At 44.0% G+C, this 21,112-nt stretch overlaps 1 protein-coding gene across 1 annotated transcript in view; it reads right to left on the minus strand.

Annotated features, from left to right (window-relative positions):
* Window positions 1–21,112, minus strand: part of Sox5 (SRY (sex determining region Y)-box 5) — a 710,484-nt gene that overhangs the window by 103,941 nt on the left and 585,431 nt on the right. The window contains exons 12-13 of the mRNA XM_013025067.1: window positions 12,639–12,816; window positions 419–564 (exon numbers count right to left, since the gene is read on the minus strand). Of these exons, the coding sequence (XP_012880521.1) occupies window positions 419–564; window positions 12,639–12,816 (324 nt within the window). The remainder of the gene's footprint in view (window positions 1–418; window positions 565–12,638; window positions 12,817–21,112) is intronic.

Consider the following 21,112-nt stretch of genomic DNA (forward strand, 5'->3'; position numbering starts at 1 on the left):
GTCTGCCCCAGAAATATCACCATGGCTCAGGATTCTGCAGGGAGGGGGGGGTGTCATTCAGGCTTATGCTGATGACAGGAGATTTGGTATTTCCAAATCCCGCTCATCCCTAAACACGAGCCAGGCATCTCTGGGAGGCAAAACTTTCACGTAGCCTGGGATCTCTCCAGCGGCCCCTGCTTCCTACCACAAACCTGCGGCGCACGGGGAGGGGAGTTTGTTGTCAGTGGGGGAGGTGGCTGGATACAGGGAAGTACGCTGCTTCCTGTGGACAGATGGCCGGGATTACCAGGGAGAAGGAAACTCCTGCATGGGTGGAGGGAAAAGCAGGCGGACAGACGTACGGACACACAAGGCGAGCACCCAGGGACGGGGCGGGGGGGCGTCCCTAACCAGCCGGCCACTTTTAGGAACTAACCTTCTCCGTCCGGCAGTTGTTGAGGCCTAGGTTATTGACCACGGCCACCTTCCCGTCCAGCGCCTGCTGCTCGCGCCGAAGCTGCTCCTTCATTTGCCGCGCTTCTTGGATGGCCTTGGTGACGACGTCGTGGTCGTTTAAATAACCTGGGGATGGAGACAGATTGAGTGCACGCAGGTGTGTCGAGGGCCGGCTTTGACTCATAAGGGACTGCGGTGGGGAGGGGGCGCGGCCACTAGCCAGCATGTCCTCATTTCCTGCACGGCATTTGTCTGGCCTGAGCGAGTAACTGATCCTGGCGGAATCACCCGGTCGTCCAGGAGAGAAACCTAATGCCGAGAGAAGGGATGGTGGTTTCCAAATATTTAGGGAGATGCTTAACGTGTCACGTGAGGTAGCCATTTAGTCTAGAGTATCTTCCTCACTGGATGTTACCCCACAATCTCATTACATTCGTACTTACCGGTAGGCTGGGCGAGTCTCTTATGGTATTAGAAAGTTCAGTGTAAGAGTGGTGTGTATTGGGCTGGGAAGGTGGCTCAGTGGTAGAGTGCGCACCTAATGTGCACGAAGCCCTGGGTTCGATTCCTCAGTACCACATACACAGAAAAAGCTGGAAGTGGTGCTGGGGGTCAAGTGGTAGAGCTCTGGCCTGGAGCAAAAAGAAGTTCAGGGACAGCGCCCAGGCCCTGAGTTCAAGCCCCAGGACTGGCAAATAAATAAAATAAGTAAATAAATCAAAAGAGTTGTGTATAGCACTATTTAAGTGTGGTTTACAAAGAAGGCCTACATCGTGACTGACTGACTCCAAAGAAGAATTCCTCCCTCCCTCGGCCCACGTACCGTGGAAATAGAAACTACAGGTGGCAGTGGTTTGCTGTGAATGGAAACTTAAACTTAGAGCTGAGACTGGAACCAGGTATCCATAAGAAATGGTGGCTACTGTCAACGACAGCCACACTGAAATTCAGTGGGACCCTGGGGTCTGCAGCCACAGGAGCTGGGGACAGTCCAACAGAAGAGCACAACGCAACGTCACAGAAAGCCAAGCATCCCCCAAATACTCCACTGAGAGAGTCCCAGGGAGAAGGAGCGAAAGGAATGTTTTCCTTAGCTCAACTATGCTTTACGTTTGGACACCGGGTCATTTATTTATTTGCTGCGTATTGTGATAAGTAGTTGTGAGATGGGGGGGGGGAGCGGAGGGGCGATGTGAATGGCAAGTGATACGTTGTTTTTTTTTTTTTGCCAATATTGAAAGGCAAAACTAATAGCTGGTCTTTCTCTCCATCTTTTAACTGGGACATTAGATGGCATAAATGAATCTGTAATATGAAATTGCCCAGAAAAGGGACTTGTTTGTGACATGAGGCTAAATCTAACCAGATCCATTGGTGAATCGTGACAGATGGGAGACTGCGAGACAGAAGGCAGGCACTAATCACACATAAAATGACCGGCTTGCTTCAATGTGTTCCATGAATTCCAGCAAACTTTACACCCTAATCCATTTTTAGAACAAAAAACATCTGGGCCATAAATCCTCTAATCTGCCAAAACACGCTATTAAATCCCATGATTTGTTGAAAAACACCAAGATTAAAGAAAGGAAATATAAAATGGCTAACTGCTGTGTGAGGAAAGTGTTATTAATACTCTTTTCTTTTGTCTCAATTATGAATGTTGTGGTAGGAAAGAGCCTTGTCTAATCATGTCAGATTACACAGCCTGGGTGTCTTGCGAGCATTTTCTATCTGATCTGACGATTGCCAAAACACAGAACCACACACCCACACCCACCCACACACACACACACACACAACCACCCTAAAGTAGTTTCTTGCTGCTTGAACACTTCTGTGGAACACGCTGATGTAGGATTAGTGGGGTGTTTGGCGTGTTTCTTTCTAAAGTGACAGCCTCCTTCCCCCCTCTACCACGCCTCCTTTTAGGGGCCACCCAACCATCTTCTAGGGGCCAAAAGGAAGTAACAAGGTAGGTGACAGGAAAAGGGGAAATCGTGCGCGAGCTCTTGTGTGTTTTGACATTCTGCGCTAATGATCGTAATTCAGTCACAGAACCAACCACAGATCGTAAGGACAGGACCCTGTTGCTTTTTGTGACGGGCAGGGATGGCTTGGAAACCAGTCACTTATACATACCCGAGACTGATCGCTATGGCTAATATTTAGTGCAAAGGATGTGGGTAGGTGGCTTTCCAGTCGCTTCACACCTCCTGACTCCTTGATCGACTTTCTTAATAGATTCTATGGAAACTTACTTTAGTCTTTTCAGATTTCTAAAACGAAATAGAGTCCATCTAGGACAGAGCTGGCCTGAGATGCTTATATCATTCTTCCTCTCCTCTTCCCCACCCCACCCCCTCTCTCCCCTCCTCTCTCCTCCTTCCTCCTCCTTTGGTTAAGGTATTGGAGCTTGAGTTTTGGACCTGGGTGTTGTCCCTGAGCTTCTTTGTGCTCAAGGCTGGTGCTCTACTACTACAGCCACAGTTCCACATCAGGCTTTTTGCTGGTTCGTTGGAAGTGTGAGTCTTGCAGTTGTGTTTGCTTGAACTGACTTCAAACTGTGGTCATCCTATCTCAGCCTCTTAGTAGCTAGGATTAGAGGTGTGAGCCACTGGCGCCCAGCTGGGTCTTGCATTTTATAGCCTATTTAACCTCTCTGTTGTTTGTTTAAAGTTTCCAGAACATTCACCATGTGGAATAAAAGTATGAACTCTGTAAGCTTTTCAGGCTCTGCCCAGGTAACATTGTGAAGGCAAATGATGACTAGAGAGGCGAGAGAAATATTCATTTTCATTGTGGGTGATAATCCAAGCTCTGGCTGTTTCCAGTCTCTGATGTTCTGCTGGGGGTGGAGTCAGTGCCCATATCCTCAGATTTTGTTCATGTTAGACACCTTCAAGGTGTCAGCAATGATAGCATGGGAAATGGGAACATGTGTATCGGCTAGGCTAAGTCCTCAGGGCTTTGAGATATCAGTTCCCTCTTCAGAGGTGTGCTGGTTCTTTCTTTCCAGACTTGTCTCTGTGGTTTCTAGGCCCAGCTTACCCAGAATGCTTGAGTTCTCCCCTTCCCACTCCGGAAGGACATTGGTATCTCATCCCCATGGAGACGCCGTCCCTCCCTCCTTCCCAGCATCCTACAGTCCCTCTTCTCTCCTTCCTCACGCTGTCTTCATGGACCCGCTGGGTTCCATCCTTCGCCTGCCTCTTCGGTGTTTGGTTCAAGTTTTCAATCACAGGGAAGTGTGTGGGAGCTGGGCTCCGTGGTAAAAATCTTACACTTCCCAGCCATTTGAATTTCATAAGTCATGTTCCTCTTCTAAGTCTCACTGATTAAATGGGTATAACATTCACAACTTAATCAAATGTCACCAAGATTAGAGGGATCCATATGGTCTCCTGACACAATAAATTGTCCATCCCCGCGATGCACTCATTGTCGTTTTATTTGCAAAGTGGCAAACCCAGGAGAATTGAGAGACTGGATCTGGATGACGCTGCACTTCTGCTGGTTGGGGAAGGTGACATTTGAGAAATTGTAACACTTAATCTCTCTTAAGTTTCCATGTAACACTGAAGGGAGAATTAAATGAAATAACACATGTGGCAGAGTAGGGGAAACCTGGTCTTTGAGGATGTAAACACTGTTAACTGCTTTATTTTCTGAGATTTCATCCTCAGTTCTCTCTTTCTCTCTCTGTCTCTTTTGTCAGTCTTGGGGCTTGAACTCTGGGCCTGGGCACTGTCCCTGAGCTTTTCAGCTTGAGGCTAGTGCTCTACCACGTGAGCCACAGTGCCACTTCTGGATTTCTGGGGGTTAATTAGAGATAAGAGTCTTACGGATTTTTTCTGCCTGAGATGGTTTTGAACTGTGATCCTCAGATCTCAGCCTCCTGAGCGGCTAGTCAGTCCACCAGAGTGGAAAGGGGCCTCCATAGGGGTACTTTATATGTTTAATTCTGCCCTCGTCGTAAATTGAGGTGGTACTCTAAAGCAAAATTAGAAGGGAGGGTCCCTGGTTAGGCTACTGGTGTGTCTCCTAGGACAGAGATGAACTGTTAAAGGTCAATGTTACTGCTGGCTAATATTTCAAATGGGATTTGGAAAATTCAGGTGAGGAATCTCATAAGAAAATTGTGAGCTTTTGTAACTTTGCTAAATGGATAACAATTTGATTTTTTGGTTTATAGCTGATATAAAAAAATCCTCAAAGATTTTCCCTCTCTCCTTTTTCCTGTCCTCTCTTTTCCATCCTTATTGTTGTTTTTCTCTTCCTGCCCTTTCCTCTTTTTCTTCCTCCTTTTCTCCCTTCCCTTTTCTTTCCCTTCCTCCTTTTCTCCCTTCCCTTCTCTTTCCCTTCCTCCTTTTTCCATCTCTTGCCCTTCCTCTTCATTTCTCCTTCCTTCACTCCATCCTTCCTTTCCTCCCTTCCTTTCTTCTCTAAGTAAAATCATTGTACGTATTTTCAGAGGCGCAAAAGAAGAAATAGATTAGAAAACCCAACTGTAGAGAATATACACTGTAAAAGAAAATAATAATGGCTGGCGTACAAGAAAGAAAGATGAGAAAACTAAACTAACTATAGTAGCTTGAGCTGCCAATCTCCCAAAAGCCACATACAAATCCCAGTCCCCAGCATCTGTGCATGCCATCTTGGCTGGAAGTACAGGCTCAGAAAAAGTCATTAATTTGAACATCTTGGATGTAAGGTAAATCTGCAATCCAGTGGTTGGTGACCTCCATAAGAAGAATGCAACAGAGAGGTCTGACTCACAGAAAAAGGGGGAAGGTCCTGTGTGTGTGTGTGTGTGTGTGTGTGTGTGTGTGTGTGTGTGTGTGCGTGCGCACTGGAGCTTGGGTTCAGAACCAGGGGACTGTCCCTGAGCTGTTTTTGCTCAAGGCTAGTATCTTCAACTCGGGCCACAGTGCTGCTTCCAGCATTTTTGGTGGTTAACGGGAAATAAGTCTCTTGGATGTTCCTACCTAGGCTGCTTTGAGCCAACCATCTAGGATTACAGGTATGAGCTATGATGCCCAGCAATATGTATACAGTTTAAGTTGGGTAGTTCACGGTAAGCTGTGTGGCAATCCAAGGATGCCAATCAACTACCTCAGCTCTTAAGAATTGAGGCAGGACCCCCTGGCTCCGGAAACCCGGCTCTGTCTGCTACACTGCTCCATCACAACGCAGCATCCTGCTTGGAATGTCACCATCTTCTTGGCTCTCGATTCCATAGATCTTTCCAGAGGTCCATTAGTTGCTTGGAAGTCAGTCATCTGCAGTAGCTTCTTTACCCCACCCAGACCAAAGGTAAAAGCCTTCCCATGTCTTCCTGCCTTTGCCAAAGTCACTTCACCTATCACTAGGCTAATGGCTTCCTCCTCTATGGCTCCTCTATCTCTGACATTCTCTGAATCTGTCGCCTACTCTGTCTCCAGATAGCACATTCCAAACTCTTCCCAGGAAGTGGAGTTCGGATGTTAAAGGAAAAAAAAAATCTCTCGTTACTCTGGTCCTTAGAGTAGCATTTCATAAAATAATGATCTGTCATCATCCGTTAAAAAAAAACCCCACCAATTCTACATTCAAATAAGTGTAGGAAATACAGCATTCCAGTGACAAAGGTTTCTGTGCTGTGGCCTTTCCCCGTCTTGACCGTGTTAACGGTGGTGGAGAATCTTCTAGAGATAACCCCACTGGTGAATCCTTTCCCTGCTACCTTGGGACTCTGGAAACGTTTTTAATGTCTACCCTGAATCCCTCCGCAATGCTTTAATATGCTGTAAAAACAATATGCTTTGTGTTATCAGCTGCGCTGTGCCTTCCCATGTTCCCTTTGGGCCAACCTTTCTTGAGTCCGGTGTCATGTGTGCACAAGGAAAGTTTCCTAGTTCAAGAAGAGCCTCCGTGCCCTTGTCTCTAGCCCTGCCTTCCAGGGTTCCTTTCTTGCTAGGATGGTTGAGAATGTATCCGTATGTCACCCTTCCCGTGAGCAGTTTTCTAACGTAGGCCAGATATGTGCCCCCGTAAGTTTAGGACAGTCTAGCTCGCGGCTACCTCCGAAACCTTGGGAGAACTTTTGATTGTCACATTGTCTTGTTTTTCTCTAAGATTGTCACCTCCGACTATGAACTAACTACATGAGGGCCTTTCTTTCCTCTCTTTTGATCTTTGATTGCTTTGCCCAGAAGAGTCTTTTGAGGGAACAAATCCATATTTCTAAGCCATAAAATATATGCCTTTCTAATTCCGAGTTAATGGATCGTTTTTGTATTCGCCGTTGGGGAGCCATATGACAGATTTTGCTAAAGTCCAAGGCCACAGCTGAAGACAAGGAAAGACAAATTCTTACTCAGTTTTATATTGACTAGACACTGTGTTTGTATTTATCTTATATAAAACATTTTATGTGTAAGTGAAAGTAAGGGTACAATGTATTCACATGATTTTCAACCAATATGAATTTTATTTTTGAGGCCACTTTTCCTATCGAAATATTTTTGGCCCTGATGCGAAGCTATTGCTTCATTGGTCAAAGCTCACCAGAATTAGATAATACATGTAAAAGCATTTTGTAAACTGTAAAGTGCAGTGCTAGTGTAATTGCAAGCTGTGGCTGAGTGACATCTCCAATTTCCAGGGGCTTTCTGTGAATTATAGTCTTCTCACTTAATCATCTACACTGATGTAAGGTTTGAGCATTAAAACCTCCATAGTGGTTTTCTTTGTAATCGAAGCCCAGTGCTGGTGGTCTATTCCTCTAATCCTAGCTACTGAGAAGGATCACAGTTCAAAGACAGCCCAGGCAGAAAAACCTGTGAGATTCTTAACCTCAGTTAGCCAGCTAGAAGCTGGAAATAAAGGCTCAAGTGGTAGAGCACCAGCCTTGAATGAAAGTTCAGGGTTAGTGCCCAGGCCCTGAGTTCAAGTCCCAGTCCCAGCAAACAATAAAAGTAAACCAATGCTAGCGGGGCACTGGTTGCCAGCTCACCTGTAACCCTAGCTACTCAGGAGGCTGAAACTGGAAGATTATGGTTCAAAGCCAGCCGGGACAGGAAAGTCCATGAGATTCTTATCTCCAATAAACTACTGAGAAAAAGCCAGAAGTGGTGCTGTGGCTCAAGGGGTAGAGTGCTAGCCTTGAGTACAGAGAGGTTCAGGGACAGTGCCCAAGCCGTGAGTTCAAGCCCCAGGGCTGGCAAAAAAAAAAGAGTGCCAATTCAGGGCACTCTCCTCTTTGATGCTGCCATATTTAAAACTAAAAAAGGATAGAAACAACATCTCCAATGAATGAGCCTGAATGCATTCTTTCCCACAATTTGTTCAACACGTGTCTACCATAAGTATAAAGGTAGAGCTGTATCCTCACTTGGGAGGAATGGGAAGTACAACAGGACAGAGGGTGGAAATACTCGGAGCGTTCATCTGGGACTTCTGCCTGCTCTGTCTGCTGGGCATGGTAACACCCATGGACATGGATGAGTGAAAGTGTAAATGATGGAGAAGAACATCCGATACCGAGAGACCCCCTACAGAGAAGGAATGCTGGCTCAGGGATCAGGGTCTCAGGACAGGTCTCACTGGCACCCAAGGACAAAGGGTAGCTCTACTGTCCGCCATGTTTGTTTATGTTGATCAAGGTGAATTGGACTCATAGGAAATCCCTTTGTACAACGACTTAAAGATAGTGAAAAATAAGCTTTAAAAAATGAAATGAAGGCAGCGTCATGGCGAAGCAGAGGTTTGGAAGTGTGAGGCCTTGGGTTCAATCCTTCATACCAGAACAAACAAAAATTCGAATTAGAAACAAGCATGGAATCATAGGACTGTCTGTCCTCTGAAAGGAACTTACTTCGAACTCCTGGGCAAGAATAGGCGTTTGGCCTCTTTAGTTATCTCCAATATAAGTGTAAAATGGATGAATGAATTTTTGGGGGGGGGTCGGTTGTGGGGCACTGTCCCTGAGCTCTTTTGCTCAAGACGAGAGCCACAGCTCCATTTCCAGTTTTCTGAGTGGTTCACTGGAGGTAAGAGTCTCATGGACTTTCCTGCCTGGGCTGGCTTTGAACCATGATCCTGAGATCTCAGCTTTCTGAGTAGCTGGGATTATGGGTATGAGCCACCAGTGCTCGACTAAAATAAAATTTTTTGAGTATATGGTATATGGATATTTAGTCTATCTGGTGAAGTGTCTATAATTGTAGACTAACTAAAGTAAGAAAACAGTTGAAAAATGCTTTGGAAAAAAGGTTTAAAGTGCTATATGTATGTGTCATGTAGATGAAAAGGTTTGTGTGGGGAAAATACCAAGTAGGCAGAACAGTTCTAAAACGATCTGTCACTCTGCCTTTATTTTATTGTCTTGGGACTTGAACTCAGGACCTCATGTTTTTGCTTGGCTTTATCTCTCAAGGCTAGAGCTCTATCGCTTGAACCAAAGCTCCATTTTTGGTCTTTTATCGCCGGTTTATTGGAGGTTAGAACCTCGTGGACTTTTCTGCCCACATGGGCGTCATACCTTGATGATCAGATATTAGCTTCCGGAGCAGCTGGGATTACAGGCAGAGCCACAGTGCTGGGCTTTTCATTCCTTTGAAGGAACCTTTCTTTTACATGGCCTCTTGTTTGCATATCAATCAAAAGCGTTCTTATAGAACACACTGGGATATTAGTCACCAACCTTGAAAAGTCACTTTGTTTGTAGCTAATAGATACACAGAAAAGAGCCCTTATGTCATTAATGATAACTTTAGTGATCTTTTGGTCCACAGTTTTGCATGGTTTATTAATGGCATAACACATTAATTCTTCTTTCAGGGTGACCTTTCCAACACTATTAATCCTCACATCTTTTACCTAACTACATTACTATTCATTACAGTGTTAGCTTTCAACATCTGCATGCACTGGAAAAGAAAAAAAGTAAATTGCAGTGGCCTCAATACCTTGGAAAAAAAGAAAATATTTTTTTTCCAGGAAAAAAAAATTGTGTTTTGGTCATGAGCGGAGAAAGTTATAGGATAAATGTCATGGTATGATGTCTTACCTTTATAAAATCCTATGCCATCTTTGGGAATGCTGAATTAAAGTCCTGAATTGAAAACACAACTCTCTATATACGATAAGATATCTCTAGACTACTTATTCAATAGTTAAATATTTTAGTTCCGATAACATGGCAAAAGTAAGTCAAATATCAACACTGATATTTATGAGCCTTCGTGTATATTGGCCTAGCGAATCCTTGCCAAATAAAATATTTTCTCTGTTACATACTTCGTACATAAAAGCAAATCTTCCCGTCTGGCCATTTAGAATGCAAAGCAGAATACCAGCATTCTAGCATAATGATGAAAGAGTACATTTGTATCCCAAACTTTTTCAAACTTCTTTAAACTTCAGTTTTCTCTATGTCTCTTCTAACAGCTGCCCTGCCTTGGCCCAATGCTGAATTCCTCTACACCAATCATCTCAAATTCTACTCTGTGGGGATTAAAGCATTTGAAATTCACTCCTTCAAATCAACGCTCTATCCGGTCCCCACTTTCTCTGAACCTGGAACATTTTTTTTTTCCTCATTATTTCTCTCAGTCTCAGATAAAAGATGCACTTTTCTCTTTTCTAAAGCTAATTCTTTCTCTTGACTCTTTTCATTCAGATACACCTTTTACTCTCATTTCCTATAGTCACTTCCCAATTTACAAAATTTACCAAAAAGATTAGCCTACATCATCAACAGCACTGTCTTTGCTCATACTCTGAATCTTTGTCATCGGAAGCCTGCAATTCTACTAAAATCCTCTTTGTCAAACTCTACCTATCTGTGAACTCCGGCTAACTCCTAAGGCTTTTCTTCTTCGCGCTCCAACTTGCTGTGGGATTGGCCATCATTAAATACCCTTTCTTTTGGTGAAATGTACAGTTTTCCCAGGCTGGGATGTTACTTCCCGTTAGCTTTCCTACGGAGAAACCTGTGGTGGTTTTACAACCTGCCCAATGGTTCTTCCTTTAAAAGTTGGAGCCTAATTCTATTTCCATGGAGTGGGGCTGTTCTGGGTCTCATAATGAGAAGAATCAAGCAGAACCCTGTGAGATTGTAGCCACAGGTCAGAGAAGGAACTAGAGCTTTGTTGCTCTCTCTCTCTCTCAGATCTTGCCCTTGGAGAAGAGGGCCAGACCTATGTGGCAAAGAGCTGAGGTCTCCAAACCAGAGCTGAGTAAGGGAAGCCATCTTGGATATAGACCATCCGATCCCCACGGGCTGCGGCCCGTGTCTCCACCAGGATCATGGCGAATCCTAAGCTGGCATTAACCAGCTGAACTGCTCCTCGGGCCATGTGAGGACATCAATGCTGGTTGTCTAAAGTGGCTAAGTTTTAGGGCTTTTTTTTCATGCAACAATGGGAAATGGAAACTATAGGTTGCAACTGGGATTCCTGACTTCTTACGCAGGCCCTTCCTTTTCCAGGAAACTTTATCTCCTCTTGGCTGCCACACACCCTGTTTCTCTAGCAGGCTATGGCATTATCAGTACCCCAATGCTTCATTATGCGCCGCTTCTGACACCGTACCGCATTTGTATTTATGTCCTTCTCCAAATTGTGCTCCACGTGGGTGTTCTCTTCCACAATTAAAGGAGACACAATCATTACTTCAAAAATTCAAAAAGCTAGACTCCTTTGACCCTTACCCCACCTATATTTGGTTGTGGATGACTTGTGTCAATTTTCATTTAAATAGTTTCTTTCCTATTGACTCCTCCCTTTTATCACAGTTTATTTCTTTATTATTATTTATTATTTTTTGGTTGGTTGTAGGGCTTAAACTCAGGGCCTGGACACTGTCCCTGAGCTCTTTTGCTCAAGGCTAGCGCTCTACCACTTTGAGCCACAGCTCCACTTCCGGTTTTCTGGGGGTTCACTGGAGATGAAGAGTCTCCCGGACTTGCTGATGAGCTGCCTCTGAACTGCGATTCTCAGATCTCAGCCTCCTGAGTAGCTGGGATTACAAGCGTGAGCCACCAGTGTCCTGCTTCACCATTTATTTCTATCCTGTGCAAAGCACTCTTGCTCATTTACTTTAGGATAATGGTTTCCTGATTCCAGGAGCTTTTTTTTCTGTTATTGATGCTCTTTGCAAAGTTCTGATCCTCTGCTATCTGGAGAAGAAACCCCAATTCCTTAGGAGAATGAATCATCTGATTTCAGTTTTAAGCTTTTTCCATTTTCTAGCACCTAGGCACTTGATACTTTATCAAAATCAGTGCATTTCTCAAACATTATATTACTCCTTTTTTTTCCCCTTACAGATCAGAATGCCCAAGAACGTGTTTGTACTGCAAAGCTTAGGTTAGACTATGCTATCTCAAAGTTAGTCTTTTCTGATTCTTCCCAAATAGAATCAGACATGCACCTCTCTTGGCTTGCAGATTTGTAACGAGGCTCTGGATTCGCTCTTGCTGTAGCCATTTTGGGTTATAGCATAAATAGCTTTTCTCCAATGTAAACTTAAGCTGACTATTTGATGGCCAGTATGTCTAGCCGCTCCCTAATTTTATGTGAGTAATAAACATTCAATCAATGTGTGTTGAATTAAGTACATGTGTGCAAATTTAGCTATATATCATGAAACAAAAAACTGTTGAAATTTGTCTGCCTGTGGGAGCACTCTAGTAATAACAATACTCCACACTACTTCCGTCAAAGCCAGGCAGCATTCTTCAAGCAGAATGGATCAGAAGAAAGAACCCATCCTGGTGGGCAGCAGCTGATCTAGACATGATGCGTCTCGTTACTACCTACGCGGTGTGCGCCAGGCGACAGGAAAGGCAGGTTCTCTAACCACGGCAGCCTGGGAATATGACTATTAGTCAGTTAGGGCGACTGAGGTCATTCTCTCTCTCTGATAAACTTGAAAGACAAAACTTAACACATATAAACACAGGAGACATGCACCGTCACCTCCCGAAGAAGATTACAGGCTTGGCCCTTCATTGGCCAATTTCCTTGGTGTGTTTGAACAGGTGTGTGTGTGGGGGGGTAATTCCACTTGAGATTCCTAGCTGAGCCCGATCTGGGCCTGGGGTTCTGTATGACATCAGAGATCATCAGAGATGTGATCTCATCCAATCAATCACCGCCAAGGGGGAAGGTGGGGGGGGGAATCAGCAAGGACAGGAGGGAGACAGCACTTACCTATTGTGCTAACTCTGGCTGAAGGGCTGGCCAGGGGAGCGGGGACCGAGGCTTTGAGGGGGCCTGCCCCGCTGTTTAGTCTCAGCGCTGGCATGTGTGGGGAGGTGGGCGAGGTGGGCGACTTGCCATCGGAGGTCTTGGGTTTGGCGGATAGGTTCAGTGGCTGTGCTACTTCATCCTGCAACGACCGTGGAACGGGGCCGTGAGAAGGGAGGGCTGGTCACAGCGTCCACCTGACGGGGCCCCCCACCGGGCCCGCCTCGCTCCGGGCACAGCCGGGCACCTCGGGCCACCGCTAGCTAGGGGCTACACCTTCCCAGCCCAGGGCAGGCTGTACACAGGGCTTCCACCTGGAAGAAACAGTCTTTAAACGCTATTCTTCATGCTATTCACATTTGTTAAGAGACATTACAACGTTCATTTAAAACTAGGAGGCAGGTGGGATTTTAGTCCTTCCTTCCTTCCTTCCTTCCCTCCTTCCTTCCTTCCTTCCTTGCCTCATTCTTTTCCTTCCTTCCCTCCTTGCTTCCTTTCCTTCCTTCCCTCCCTCCTTCCTTCCTTCCTTGCCTCATTCTTTTCCTTCCTTCCTTCCTTGCTTCCTTCCTTTCCTTCCTTCCTTCCCTTCCTTCCTTCCTTCCCTCCTTCCTTCCTTCCTTCTTTCCTTTCTTCCTTCCTTCCTTCCTTCCTTCCTTCCTTCCTTCCTTCCCTCCTTCCTTCCTTCCTTCTTTCCTTTCTTCCTTCCTTCCTTCCTTCCTTCTTCCTTCCTTCCTTCCCTCCTTGCTTGCTTCCTTCCTTCTTTCCTTCCTTCCTTCCTTCCCTTCCTTCCTTCCCTTCCTTCCTTCCCTTCTTTCCTTCCCTTCTTTCCTTCCTTTCTTCCCTTCCTTCCATCCTCCCTCCCTCCCTTCCTTTCCATCCTTTCTTTCTTTTCTATTTGTGCTGGTCCTGGGGCTTGAGCTCAATGCCTGGGCACTGTCCTTGAGCATCTTTTCCTTAAAGCTGGTACTCTATTATTTGAACCACAGCTCCACTTCTGGCTCTTTTGATATATTGGAGACTTTCCTGCCCTGCCTGGACCAGCTTTGAACCTTGATCCTCAGACCCTCGCCCTCTGAGTAGCTAGGATGACAGATGTGAGCCACAGGTTCCCGGCTTAGTTTTGTTTTTGTTTTTCTCACCTCCAAGAAGGGACCTGAAATCTGAAACATTTTTCTACTTTTGGGTAAAGGACATCCAAGATGAAGGATTTAAGTAGTTACCTAGCTCTGGTCAGACAGAGTCTCCAAATGACATATGAAAACAGAACATTTCCTGACTTTCTCTGGGTTTCAGACAAAACACTTTTGGATTTGATCTAAAAATGAGAATAAACACAATTGACATTGTCCAAATATGTTCTACTTATTTGTATATGATACTGTGTGCTTGGCATTTTCCTTAGAGTATACTACATGTGGTATCAACATCTGGGTGTGATTGATGGCCTACAGTTATTGTATAGTCAAACAGTTTTAACTCAATTGCATACCTTTCTATAGTAGCTCTTAGATAATTCCTACACAAATTCATGGATGCAGAATCACCAAACTTTATATCACACAATTTAAGAATCAAATTAATAACACAGCACCACTTTTTTAAAACATTGCCGAGAAGGCTGGTTCATTCACTTCCTGCACTCTCCAATTGGAATAGGGTGCCCCTTTTTCGTACATGTTTGTGTGTGTGTGTGTGTGTGTGTGTGTGCACGCGTGCCCGTGCACATGTGTGCTAATAGTGGGGCTTGAGCTCCAGCCCTCCCATTCTCTCTTAGTTTTCTTGCTCTAGGTTGGTATCTGGCAATTGAGCCACTACTCCACTTCCAACTTTGGGGTGGTTAACTGGCGGTAAGAGTCTCACAGAATTTCCCACCAATGATGGCTTTGGACTGCGATCCTAAGATCACCACCACATGAGTAACTAGGATCATCGGCATTAGCCACTGGCACCTGGACATTAGTAAACAAAGAAATTAGAGATTTTACTGCAGAGCACAAGTTTGGCTTCTACTTAGTTACTTGTTTATGAGTTAACTATTTACCAATAATAGGATGATTTACTGAACACAAAACAATCTTTAACTGAATGGGTTAATTAGGGGAGAGAAAAACACGTGTTAGCAAACATCTACAGCAATGGTATGTACATATTTATCCATAAATGTTGAGAGAAATCCATTTGAAAGATATGGTGGCTGGTCAATGGTATAAAATGACTTTGTTAAATGGTAACCCCTTTGTATGACTATTAAATAATAAAAAGATTTTTTAAGGTGACACCTGACTTTTAGGTGGGTTATTTGTGAGTTATAATTTGATCCTGTGGTTTGGTGGATTTATACAATCCATGAACTACTATGATGAATTATTCTTTTTTTTTTTTTTTGTCGGTCGTGGGGCTTGAACTCTGGGCCTGGGCCCTGTCCCTCAGCTCTTCAGCTCAAGGTGAGCGCTCTACCACTTGAGCTACAGCGCCACTTCCGGTTTTCTGGTGGTTTATTGGAGATAGAGTCTCACAGTCTCTCCTGCCCGGGCTGGCTTTGAACCGTGATCCTCAGATCTCAGCCTCCTGAGTAGCTAGGATTACAGGCGTGAGCCACCAGCGCCCGGCTTGATGAATTATTCTTATGACTCCTCTGTTCAAGTGCTATTGTTGGTTTCAGAGAAAAGTTATTTAAAAATTCCTAAGATCATTCTGGCAATATGGTATCATACGAACTCTGTCTGTCTGTCTGCCTGTCTGTCTAGTTCAGAAACATGGAAGTATTGCGTATCTACTGTACAGACTCGGTTATGGATAAACAGTTCTTAAAATGGGCCGCCTGGACAGCAGCAGCATCTCTTGTGGACTTGTTTCTAAGCATGGTCCGTATCACAGGCCCTGTAGCATCCTGTATTTCAGTCAGTGTTCCCAGGAGATTCTGAAGTATCACAGAGTTTAAAAGCCATTGCCTGACACAGGAAAACCTACAGAAGTTTCACAGGCTTCAAAAACGGTTTAAGGAAACCATTTCTCAATAGAAGGGGTTCACATTAAAAAAAATATGCACTATTACCTCCAGTCTTTAAAACGTGTGTGGGCAGATGAAAATGGAAATATTCCTTTGCAGAATAAATTTGCTAAGTTTCCGTGGGGTGACGGGATTAGAACCCAGACCTTCCCTTATGAAGCCCAATTGTCCTAACTGTTTGGTGCTATTTACTTGGCACATGCTGTATCTTTCTTCTCCCTTCTCTGCGATACCAGTGGCTTCTGTCACAGAACTAGAACATTTTTTTTTGGTCAGTCCTGGGCTCTGAGCTTGAGCTTTGAGCCCTTGAGTATTACTTCATTTTAGTGTACATGCACTAACATTTACATGGGCTTGAGCTCTGTCACGAAGCTCCTTTTGCTCAAGGTTAGCATTCTACCACGAGAGAGCTACGTACAGCAGCACTTCTGGCTTTTTGAGGGATTAATGGGCGATAAGAATCTCACTGACTGTCCTGCTTGGGCTGGCCTCTAACAGCAATCCTCAGATCTCAGCCTCCTGAGTAGCTGGGATTACAGGAGTGAGCCATCAGTGCCTGGGCTGCACAGCTGTCTGGAAGGCCAAAAAGTTCAAGGCCCCAAGGACATCATCAAGGTTGACAGCCTCAAAGCTGATACAAATGTCATTAAACTCTCTCCTTTTTTCTTCCCTTTCATGATGTGGCCAGGCTAATGATACAGTTCATAAGAATCTCCCCCCCACACACACATAATCTTTATACTGCTAACGGTATAAATAATTTTGACCCATAATAGGACATTATCTCACAACTTGGTTCTTTTAATAATTTACTATGGAGATAGCTCACCATGCCTATTACTTGTGAAAAATACAACAATTACAGAACTTTCTCATTTTCTATTCATTATTGTTCCTTTGCCTAGATGAAAATTTAAAAACGTTATCTAGGATGGACCTGACTATTTTTTTTTTTTGGTCTGGTCGTGGGGCCTGAACTCTGGGCCTGAGCACTGTCCCTCAGCTCTTCAGCTCAAGGCTAGCGCTCTACCACTTGAGCCACAGCACCACTTCCGGCTTTTTTCTTTTTGCTTATGTGGTGCTGAGGAATTGAACCCAGGGCCTCAGGCTTGCAAGGCAAGCGCTCTACCACTGAGCCACCTTCCCAGCCCATGGACCTGACTATTTTATGACCTGCAGTCTCATAATCAGGAACATGAGCAGTAAAACATGGGAATTCAAGCTTTACGTGTGTGTGTGTGTGTGTGTGTGTGTGTGTGTGTGTTGGTACGGGGCTTGAACTCGGGCCCCGAGAGCTGTTCCTTAATTTTGTCACTTGGGGCTGGCACTCTACCACTTGAGCCACGGCTCCACTTGCACTTTTGGTGGGTTAATTGGAAGTAACGGTGTGCTGTGCTTTCCTGCCCAGCCTGGCTTTGAACTTGACTGAGCTCAGCTTCCTCAGGAGCTACGACTGTAGGCATGAACTACTGGTATCTGACTTCCGTTTTGGTTTTTACCTGGAATGCGTTATTTAGAAGGCATGGGGAAGGTTAAACTGGCTAACCTTATTTCTTATGAATAAAATATACACGAAAGTGTAATCTTCCATTCATAAATAAAATAAAAATTTATAAATAAAAGAATGCGCGTAATTGTCAACATCGGGCATGCGTTGCTACTAAACACATGAAGAATTAGAGAGGATCGCCATTGCCCTCTAAATACTTGCCCAGTTATTATTGAAACTTTGGAAAATATCAAAATCCATAAATAATTCATTTATACAAAAGTGATCATTAAGAATTTATGTAATTGTTAAATGGATTTAAACTTGTATCTGTAAATCTCAGGCTAAGTAAGCTAAAATAAACAGGTAAGATAATGTAAACATGTTTTAGCTAGTAAGAAGCTTTCGTTTACATTTATAGATTTCATTATTAATATCTTAAATCATTTATTTAATACTCAATACTGTGAAGTTTTTAATAATTTCATGGAAGTAATGTAGGCTCAGAAAGCTTTGGTGAACCTTAGGTTTTTGAGTCAACACAGAATGCATTCTAATTTATAGAACTTTAATCCTATATTTAAAGAGAGTCAAATGGAATGAAATTTCTGCTACTTAGACATAGTCATATAGTTCTATCATGGAACAAACCATGTGAATGTTAGCGCGCATACACTAAAATTACCTTGTTTTTTTTTTCTTTAGATCACATTAAAATTTGAGGCACAGCCAGGTACCAGTGGCTCACGCCTGTCATCCCAGCTACTCAGGGGGTAGAGATCTGAGGATCACGGTTCAAGCTAGCCTGGACAGGAAAGTTCGTGAGACTTTCATCTCCAATGAACCATCAAAAAAACAGAAGTGGCGCCGTGGCTCAAGAGGTTGAGCACTAGCCTTGAACAAAAGAAGCTCAGGGACAGCGCCCAGGCTCTGAGTTCAAGACACCAAAAAGAGAGAGAGAGAGAAAGAATTAATTTTTTTCCCCTTGGTAATACTAAAAACTTTCTTAAATATGCTATTTGAGAAAAATCCTGAGGATTCACGTAAATCCATACATGGTACAACAGTATTCTGGGTCTTCGTGAATATAATTTCTAATAAACTACTGGCTCAATCTTAATTATCTAAGATGAAAGGCAAACCAAGTAAAATTCAAATAGAGAGAGCAAGTTCCACTGCCTCTTAGCTACTACAACTTGTCTGCAAGCAAACATCTCACTTAATAGCACAGAAGGAATGCTAGGGAGTACCCAACTAATCCATAGCCTAGCAAAGGACAATGCATCCGGTGGATGAAATAGTCATATCTGGGCACCAGTGGCTCATGCCTGTCATGCTAGCTTCTCAGAAAGCTGAGAGATCCAAGCCAGCCCGAGGCTGGAAAATCTGGGAGACTCATATAGCCAATGAACCACCAGAAAGGCCAATAGTGGAGCTGTGGCTCAGATGGTAGAGCACTAGCCTTTAGGGAAAAAAAAAAAAAGCTCAGGGACACAACCAAGGCCTGAGTTCAAGGCTAGGACCAGGACCCAAAGGAAGAATAAATCATATAAAAGAATTGGTACAAATCTGGACCTTACATTGACAGAAACACATCACCAATTGCCAACACAGGCTCACCGATTATTGCACACAAACACTATGAAGTTAAAAATAGGTTCCATTCAGACTGCTTCAAAATAGGGTTATTCTGTGAGATATTGTTACTGCAGCGCAACTGTGCAATATTCAGAATTTCAGAATTTGCAAACACTGAATGACTGAGAAAATTTAAACATAACGTATCAAAGAAAAGGCATTCTTCGGAATCTCAGAGGATTATTTTTTTTTCTCAGTCCCTTTACTTTTATTTCCTTGCTAAGGAATTTGAATAGAGAACTAGAAAATAGAGCTTCCAGTCTGCTAAAGAGGTCTACTGATTAATTCCTATTTTCCCTTTTGTCCTTCACAACATAGAACCATATCCAAACCTGACTACTTGGCCTCCAAGATCTTGACCTGATGATAATACTAGTGGTTACACACCTTTCAATAAAAATGTCAACTCTACCTCCTTCAATATTATTATCCGAGTATTAATCTGGTTCCTGTTATACCACAGGTGTCTCAGAATTCCACTTCCTTAATACTTCCTTATATATTTATTAATTGGAAATCAACCTTAATTTGACATTAGAGAAAACAGATAAGAATACATAAAACACATGCAATCGGGCATCCATTTACTTATTGCTATCTATTATATAGTATTTCCATGCCAGTCCAGGGGCTTCAACTCAGGGCTTGGGCACTGTCTCTCTGAGCTTTTTTGTTGTTGTTTCTCAAGTCTAGTGCTCTGTCACTTGAACCACAGCTCTACTTCTGGCTTTTTGGTGATTCGCAGGAGATAAGATTCTTATAGACTTCCCTGCCTGGGTTGGCTTCTAGCTGTTAATCCTTACTTGCTAGGATTATACCTGTAAGCTACTGACACTTGACTCTATCAATCATTATTTTATGCTGGACACTAACATAAAACCAATCAACTGCTATCTAGACATGGGTCTTCAAAGCTCAGGTTTTCTGTGGTAATGAAGTATGTTTACCCTAAATAGGCTGGTGGTGCTTTGCCTCTAAGCTGAATCTCTTGAGGACAGTGTGTCTATGCAGTTGAATTAATTTCATTTATGAAGACACTTCAAGTAGCCAATGGTCACAGGAGATGGACAGGGGTATTGCTATGCATGTATGTGTACATGTGTAGTATGTTGCAGGCTTCGTCCTCTCTATGGCGTGAGAAATACAATTATCCCCGCTCTGTCTTGGACACTCATGTGACATAAGTTGCAGGAATAACAGATGGAAAAGAGTTAGACACCCGGGAAACCCACGGGGGATTATCCTCTCTGACGGGATAATCTTATTAAAGGAAGGAGGGACGGTTCAGCACGCAACAGGGCTGCAACTGCTCCTTCCCTCTCTCTCTTCCTCTACCCTGTCCATTCTGGGGCGGGGGAGGGCTCTGCTGTCTCTCCCACCCAAGCAAGGCATTTCTTCTGTGTGATTTGGAAGAGAGTTCCTACAAAATTAAAACAGACGTCGCATGAGGGTCTGCAAAACGGATTATTGAGGGGGAGAAAGGGGACCTGCTAGAGATACAGAGGTAATGTGTGGCCCATCCCGGCGGCCTGGCTCCCAGAATACCGTGGGTTCCCACTCACTCCTTCTTTCTTCCCACAGTGCTGCGGGTTCCCACTGAACCAGTCCAAAGCGTTGAGTAGGTCACGCAGAAGCTTTTAAGCAACCAGTGCACCTCCTGGGCGAGGGGCCAGGGGAGGAGTCTCTTTATAAAAATGAACCTCTGAAAGGACTCTATTTGACTCCCAAGCTTTGGGCCCCTCTCCACAGAGGGTCTGTTTTACTGCTTTCCAACAAAGTGGCTCCTTCTGCTGAAGTGCTTTGACCTTCTTGTCCTCTGATCTGCAGAGAAACGACTCCCACCTCTAGACCGCATCGGTTGGAATGGGGGTGCCCCCTGTAGATCCTTTCCATCGGAGGAATAAGATAAAGAAAATCCTGACAAGGTCACAATTACTTTCTTAGTCTAGGATGACTTAGGAATTCTACTCAAGCAGCTTGTCCCAACTCCTTACTTGATTAGCAGGTAGCAAAACATCGTGTCTTTTATTTTACAGAACAGATAGGCTTGATGGTGCTTTTTATGACCAGATGCTTTTGGATTTGCACACTGCCGAAGGCCTTGTGAACGGGGAAGGGAGCTCTCCAGGAATTCTCTGTACACCTTTGCCATTCTAATGCCATCCTTCCTTCTCTTGGTCATTAAGTTATTTAGCTCAGGGTAATGTGCTGGACTTTCTCATTAAGCTTCCGTACCTTGCCATCTTATACTTTAGTGTACACCTTTTAATTTCTCTTGAAAGTAAGTGAACTCTAGAAGTG

Source organism: Dipodomys ordii, unplaced genomic scaffold (genome assembly GCF_000151885.1).
Source record: "Dipodomys ordii isolate 6190 unplaced genomic scaffold, Dord_2.0 Scaffold81, whole genome shotgun sequence".
NCBI lineage: Eukaryota > Metazoa > Chordata > Mammalia > Rodentia > Heteromyidae > Dipodomys > Dipodomys ordii.